The sequence below is a fragment of the Rhipicephalus sanguineus genome, chromosome 2 (genome assembly GCF_013339695.2).
Source record: "Rhipicephalus sanguineus isolate Rsan-2018 chromosome 2, BIME_Rsan_1.4, whole genome shotgun sequence".
Lineage (NCBI taxonomy): Eukaryota > Metazoa > Arthropoda > Arachnida > Ixodida > Ixodidae > Rhipicephalus > Rhipicephalus sanguineus.
This window is the reverse complement of record NC_051177.1, coordinates 119,790,142-119,797,736: the sequence shown is the minus strand read 5'-3', so window position 1 is coordinate 119,797,736 and position 7,595 is coordinate 119,790,142. Positions and strand designations below refer to the sequence as shown.

Genomic DNA, 7,595 nt, shown 5'->3' with positions numbered 1-7,595 from the left:
AACCCGATATTTCTCGCACTTCGTGTTTGTTTTACTTGAGGCTGCTTTGAAATACACAAGCAGTCTGAAATGAAAAGAAGTTGTATTCTCGAACGTTGTTTAAGGTACAATACCGCTTCTTTTTGCACACACTGTTAACGACAATGTAGGCCCTGGCATGGTGGGCGACGAGTGTGCGTTGTATTTGCCTCGGCAGGCACCATTCACACGTGCTGCAATTCACAGAGCAATTAAAAGAACTTGACGCCATCGCTGCCATCGAAAGAGATGAGCTCGGCTTTTCCTTGCTTCTCTAACGTCTGCAGGGATATCCGCAACAAGTCCACGTCCAGACCAGCGAATTCGGTGTCGGCCGTATCGTCCCCCTGCACGAGCTCGTAGAAGGTGCACACGGTGTTCAAGTGTCCCGTGGCGTCAGCCCAGTCGTAGATCAGTTTGCCCCACTCTTCGGGCGACCGCCAGTAGACGTAGCAACGCGACTGCTGCTTGTCCGTCCAGGCGACCTGGCCACGCGAGTTCATGTACTTGAGTACCTCCCGCAGCGAGTCGGCCGAGAGCTTTCGGGAGATGTCCTTGTTGTGGAACAGCGGCGAGGCGAGGGCTTCGGCGACGTCCAGCACGTACGCCTTGTGGGCCCGGTGGTAGTTCAGGATCAGATTGCTCCACGCCTCGAGCTGCTTCTCCCTCGTAGCCAGTGTCGGCTGGAGGGTGAAGAACGGAGGAAAGCCGTACTGCCACGGCCACTCGAAATCGGTCGTCATGCTTTGTGTGTAACTAAGCAAACTTCGCGGAAATAAACGTCATAAAGGGGAAGCGAAACGATGACAAAACCGCTCAAAGTAGCTAAAACACGGTTACCGAGTCGGGCTTGACAACAGCACATCAACGGGGCGTGTACTCAGATTGGCTTGGGTTGGCTTCGTTTGCTAGTCGTCTGCAAAAACAAGTTTTTAGCTACAAATCTCAGAGGCTAGACACAATGAATAATCAACCGAAGGAAAGTGTAGTGGGCATTATTTGTAGTAATTATAATGTAACTTTGAAGAAATTAAAGTGTACGAAAAGACAACTTGCCGTCGGCGGGGACCAAACCAGCAACCTTCGAATAACATGTCCGATGCAGCCCCTTTTAATCTCAGAGGCTATACTTTTGTACGATGCCAGGTTCTTAATTCCACATATTGAGAGCCGAAAATACGTCATGGCCGCCATGTTTTAAACATCGAGTACGCCGCTTTTTATTTTATTTGTCAGTCATAGATACAGTAAATGCGTGCGGGGTAAATTTACCGGCAGACTAATTATACATTTGAGACGACTGTGCGACGATTTGGCGCTGACGTTGGCGGCAATATATCACGGCTCGCTTGTTCCGCTTGGCCTCCGCATGATAAACAGGTGTCGCTGAAGGAGGAAATCGAGAGGAGTGGCGTGGTTTTCAGCGGTTTTGGAGACTGTGCGCGAAAAAGCGAAGAGTTAGTTGTTGGCCCGTCGTCCATCAAAGTCTCGTCTGTGTTTCCAACAAGCAATGACGGAGGCGTGATGGATTCAACGGTGAGATGCAGGGCCGACCTCATCGATTGGCCGCTACTACATCGTCGAGCCTCGTGTGCTTATTATTACTGCGAGGCTGTGAACGGTGCCGCGAAGGGATGAGCGTTTATGTATGAAATCTCTGGAAAAACCGTGCTCGGCTTCTCATGTCCTCGAGTTAAAGCTTGCTTAGTCCCTACTGCGAATAGGGGACCGGTGCTAGAACTAACGCTGCTAATTGTTAGGCGCCAAGTAGACGCTTGCACACCGTGGCATTGTATCGATCAGGTTGTGTTCAACCGGTCAACCATTCCTGGCGACCGGGTTTCTTTTTAGAGGAGAACGCTTTCTGATTGATTGGCTATCTATCACCTGTGCACCTTTACGTTAGTAGTGCTTTACCGGTGGCTACTTTCGGTTCGGACATCCGTAGGATACACGCGTGATACTAGGCGACGAGGAAGGTGGTTTTTCTTGTTGGACGGCAACGGCGAGTTGCCGCCGAATCAGCCAACTGTGTCGAACGGTGCATTTCGTTCGTTACTTTCGCATTATCCGGCTTATTCCACCTCTCTCTCTTTTTTCTTTCTTTCTCTTTCAGAATCATATGAAGGAAGGCCGGCCTGTCAGCGCGTCCGGAGGTAAGGGTCTAATCTTTGCGCGCACTCTCGCACGACGAATTCGCGCAGCGGTGGCAATTTTTTGTAGCTCCTGTTTGCGAGCTCACTTGCGCAGCTCGCATTGCTCGAAACGCGCACCTTTGCGGGTAATCTAGATGCTTGTACACAGAGCTGATGAACATCCGCTGTTCGTTTTCAAGATTTTCATCTTTAACAGCGTTGTTCTTTGAGCAGACTTCACTTACATGCGTTGCAGTGAAACTTAGTGGACAATGTGCGTTGCGGGATGGTTTCATCGTTCTATTCAACATGTTTGTTGATGAAGACTACCACTTCTGAAGTGAGCACAGTAGTTTGCTCAGGCATGTTGCACCCTCACTTTGCATCGCCGTAGGCTGGCGTGTGAATTGTAGGAAAATCTACAGCTCACCGCAGCAGGTCGCAAGGAAAGTTGCTAAAGGCACAATGCTCAGTCCTTGTTTGGTCGCAATGAAGACATTGTATTATTTTCTGAATTAACTCAAAATTTTAGTAAGACCGCAACCATCTTTTTGAGTAGACATTATGCTCCTTGCTGGAGGACACTAGGGACCAGTAAGTGTGTCTAGTATGTGAAAAACAGTTTCATAGCCAATCTGAAAGCGGTGATTGACTGTGTCATTACTGTGTGAGTTGAGGTTTATGAGCACCATGTTTTTCTTAGTGTAAGTACTTTTTATGGGCTACTTTCATCTCAGTTTCGATATCTCTGACACTTCAGGAAGTGCTGCTGTGTGCTGCTTAATTTGGTGATACCATTTATTTTCCTTGCAACTGCATTTGGAAACCTGGAAGCAGGTTCCTCCACTGTCTGAAAATGCTTACTTATTTTTTTTGCATGCCCTGCTTAAGGTGCCTGTGAGATTGTTAATGTTCAAGCCATATCAGCGCCCACAGTGTGACCGATGGGATGCTCTTGGGATTACAGGACCATTCTGAGACTAACTTAAACTGGGGATGGGTTTAAGACACAATTTTCCTGTAGTGGCGACTTCTATGAAAGTGGGAGCTATTAATATGGTTCACTTGAAGATGCATTGCATGCTGTTGTTGCCTTTGTAGGAACCTTTCAAGCAAAGTCTGTTTGATATATAAGGAATGACGCTGTGTATAATAGCATCACGACAAATGAATCATGCATGACATCCCCTCAGCAGTTAAATGACCTGACTGAGAAATTACCTTGCAGCTGCTTCGAAGCTGACTTTCATGCATTCACTTTTTGTAAAGCACCTAACAGACTGTGCAAAACCTACCACAGGGATGAGATCATTGCCTACAAACTTTGAGATTACTTATGTATTGTTTGTGACATGTACTTGCTAACAACAACAACAACAAAAAAGACCATGCAGCTTTTTTAAAAATCAGTATTGACTCAATCAACTTTCCATCTTAGTTGAAAAGTTTCTAATCCAACAGTACAACCTTACCCAGTGATGGGGAAGGACAAAAAGTGGCGGAAAGGCAGGGTGGTTAACCAAAAAAGAATCCTGTAGTTTTCTACCCTTCACTGGGCAGAAGGGGAAAGGGCTCCCTCATTGAGTAAAATCAGTAGCTGTATATTCACGTATTTCTGCTTCAGCGTCTCACAAGTTTTAATATCCAATTCGGGGTCCTACAAAGTCATCACAGTTCATTGGGTGACAAGGGCATGAGCCAGACGTGGCATAATGTTTTTTTTTTGTTTTTTTTTCACCAAGCTATGTTCTTTTGTGCTCTACATTCATATTCTTACAGAAAGCTCTTTTAGTGCCTTTCTTGGTGCTTGCACTGCAGCCAAGACTTATTCCAGTCTTATTTATTACAACCCCATTTTCTCGTTATGGATCATGAAAAGGTAAAGTTGCGATGTGTACACACACACAGGCATGTACTGTAAGAGCACAAAGTCCCCTAAGCCGACCCCACTTGCGGAGCAAACGCGCTCTTCAGGGTTCAACATTCTGTAAGTGTGTTTGACGGGAGTACAGTCACACTCAGTATGAGTTCCAACATGAGAGCCCGTGTCCTCACACACTCAAACATTGCTGCACGACTTCAAATTGCTCTTATTTGCACAACTAAACGATATTATCTCGTTGGGGATCATCTCAGATTGAGATAATACTGTTTAGTTGTGGAAATAAGGGGGGTAGTGGAAGCCATGCGCAATGTTTGTGCTTCTGAGGCCACGAGCTCCCGTGTCGCAAGTCACATTGAGCGCGACTGTTCATGTCAGCGCCAAATGGTTAAAGACCGCGAGACTCAAAGAAAAGCTGAATATTTCCGCTGCTTCAGGCAGCCTTGAATTTAGATTTCCGGCCTGTTCTAAAACGCGCTAACATGTGCTGCGCAGTTCGACCGAATACAGTAACAAATTGCTGAGAAATGCAATGTTTTATCAGGCCTAATGGTCTCTAAAACTTCTGACGCCGACTGTACATGCCTCACTGGTTCGCCCAGGGCATCTCCAAGGACCTACGGTAAACTGCGCATTTCGTACGTTTTGAGGCACCTGTGCACTCTTTCGGCCAGCTTGTAGCTGTCATAGGCGAAAAAAAAAATCCCCTTCCTTTCTTGTGGAATGAGGTTAGATATTTGTCGATTGCCGCTATCGGCATGCGTCGTCGCGCGGTATCGGTTGCACGGTGTACCCCCCGCTCGAGATCCGTGTCAGCGGCGACGGCTCTTGCGCCAGGTGATTGTGTTACCCCTCCGTGATTGGCAGTTCTGAGTGGCACTCGATGAGATTATGCGCTGACTAAAGTGTAAGCGTGACCTGTACTACCTCTAGACTCGGTTTAAATACATAACGGGTCACGCTATCACTGCTCCCGTGTCCGCCTCGGTGGAAGAGTGGCTGTGGTGCTCGGCTGCTAACCAGAAGGTAGCGGGTTCGATCCCGCCCGCGGCGGTCGCATTTCGATGGGGGCGAAATGCAAAAGGCCCGTGTACTGCGCGATGTCAGTGCACGCGTTAAAGAACACCAGGCAGTCGATATTACCCGGAACCCTCCACTACGGCGTGCCTCATGATCAGTTAGCGGTTTCGGCACGTCAAACCCACAGATATTTTTTCACCCCGCTGCAGAAAAAAGAAAAAAAAAAGATTAGGCTTGAAGCGACTTAATGTCTCATACTTTTTACCTCTAGAAGTATAGCGTAATTTTACCGCATGTAAGACCACCCAGTGCTGAACTGCTTTGCGACCTACGGCCATAGCCCAACGAATTCGCTCGCAACCAAAACATAATGCATTACACGCTGAATACGCGAATGTGCACTAATCATGCAAAATTTGACGTAACCTTACACCCACAAGAACGAAGGAAGGGTGGCAGCTGTCAAGGGCTCGTTTATTTGTTAGACTCAGCCTAATGAAACCAACAGACAGTGAATCCAAGGAAGACACAGGGCACATTATATTTGTAGTTTTGACTGTATATGGTTTCAGTAATTATGACATAACTAGGAAATGAACTAAAGTAGACGAAAAAAAGAAACTGCCACCGGTAGGGACAGGACCTACAACCTTCGGATAACGCGTTACGCGAAGGTCGTAGCCGCCTTCGTTCAAATTTCATCACTTCCTCGTCACGGAAAGCTCCGGTCTGACGTAACAGAGCGGCCGCGTTTCCTGCGCGCCGGGTGTGGTCAGTTTCGATATCGGTCTTACAATGTGGTGATCTCGAATATCTCGAATTACGTGCAACTTTTCTCATTTCTAAAAAAAGAAAGAAAATGAAATGCCATAAATTGTGACGGCCTGTACAACTTTCTCACATAAGCAGTGGCCCTCTAGTCAATAATTGAATAACTTAATTAACGAGATTTTTTGTTAATTAGTCACTTAAGTGTCATCTTAGGTGCGGCAAAGTATTTCAGCCGCGTGTGTGAAGACGACAGGAGCCTGACTGTCCGTAGCATTTTTATAAGAAATCTGTATTGTCTAAAAAGAGAAGAAACACCCCGTAGTAATCAGCTAATAGCTTCCGGATAACCCTCCCTGCTACTCTACTGTACTGTACAGTTCGAGGCACTTTTCCGACGCCCACAACCCACCCATAGCGTACAAGTGGCTGAGGAAGCAGCGTACGTTTGTTGCTATTACTCAAAAGAGCTCAGACGGAGAGAGAGGCGACGTGCGCGTTCTAAGTTTTAACGCGCACTATCGATTAAAATTTTAACTGCGTAGATCGAAGGGAGCGCAGAATATACAATTGAAGCAGTTTTCTGTGTTAGTTGGAATACTGAACTCTGATGCATTTCGAGCGCTTAAGCGAAACAGGAAAAATAAAAAAAAACATGAAATATGCGGTCACGGAAAGAAAAAGGGACTGAAAGAACGCAGCATTCTTGCTGTCCCTTTTTCTTTACGTTGCTGCATGTTTTTTTTTTTTTCGCCTATTTCGCAAGCTCTGGAAATTCATCAGACTTCAATATATAAGCCGGTTGCAAGATGGTGCCGGTCGCTAAAAAAAAAAAAAAATGCTCGAATGCGACGACGCGCATTTCACATCTTAGTCGCGTGGTTACCCAATACTTCAAGCGGCATACTCTGCGTATCGACTGTTAAAACAGCTTAGTGAAATTGCACAACGTAATAACGGACGTGCTAGCGTCGAGACGTTTCTGAAGGGGGGGGGGGCACTAAAGACCAGCACCATATACCGGTTTAGACTGATGGAACAAACTTTTTTTTTTTGTTCTGAAGCTCACATTTTCGTTTACTTGGCGCGAACAACAACAAAAAAAGTGATTATTACTTCAAAAAAAAAAAAATGTAAGGCCCAAAAACCGTAGCGCCCGTGTAGAAGGCGAGTGTCGCCCTTTTTTCTAAGTCCTTTCTCGCATTTAATGTATTTTTGATGTACAGGTTCTCAAAATAGGCCTGCTTGAGCTTCTGGTTAATTTAGAATTTGGTACATTCGTTATGCAAAAGTTTATTTATTTATTAATTTATTTATTAATTTATTAATTTATTTATTTGCTGATGGGCACCATCATAATTTTCATAGAGACCTAACCAACAAAGTTTCGCGATGTAACCATGTCTTGTAAACGCCCCGTGATGAAGCTGCTTGCAATACCGTTACGTCGCTCTTTATGAACTTGTACATTACGGCCTCCTGCACTTGTGAAAATTACGGTCGTTGACCAAGTAAAAAAGAACAGTTTTGACGTTTCGCAAACTGTACAGGTTCCTTGTTCGCAATTCAGCGCACATAACTGGACAACGGCGCTACGTCCGCTGCATTCTGAACAGTGAACCTGTACAGGCTACCAGACAAGCTTCCGTTGAACTCTTGACGGCATCCTCCTCCTTCTTGTCATCATCGTCGTCATCGTTTCAAAGCATATCCACTGCAAACTTGCTCGTGTAACTTGTATATTAAGAACATTTATATATTTATTGCCCGTG

General features: G+C 45.8%; 2 protein-coding genes across 7 annotated transcripts in view; one reads left to right on the top strand and one right to left on the bottom strand.

The window, feature by feature from the left end:
• Positions 1-89: 89 nt before the first annotated feature.
• On the bottom strand, positions 90-845 carry LOC119383581 (vacuolar protein-sorting-associated protein 25). Its single transcript, XM_037651823.2, has one exon. It carries the CDS (start codon positions 759-761, stop codon positions 231-233), a length of 531 nt encoding a protein of 176 aa, XP_037507751.1. The 5' UTR covers positions 762-845; the 3' UTR covers positions 90-230.
• A 488-nt stretch (positions 846-1,333) lies between these two features.
• Positions 1,334-7,595, top strand: part of LOC119383578 (oxysterol-binding protein-related protein 8) — a 117,813-nt gene continuing 111,551 nt past the window's right edge. For all 6 annotated transcript variants that reach the window (XM_037651818.2, XM_049412580.1, XM_037651817.2 and 3 more), the window contains exons 1-2: positions 1,334-1,554; positions 2,135-2,174. In XM_037651818.2, the coding sequence (XP_037507746.1) occupies positions 1,543-1,554; positions 2,135-2,174 (52 nt within the window). In that variant the 5' untranslated portion in view covers positions 1,334-1,542. The remainder of the gene's footprint in view (positions 1,555-2,134; positions 2,175-7,595) is intronic.

Bases quoted from the DNA above. Each gene is read 5' to 3' on its own strand.
- LOC119383581 (XM_037651823.2), bottom strand. From the start codon at position 761: ATGACGACCGATTTCGAGTGGCCGTGGCAGTACGGCTTTCCTCCGTTC.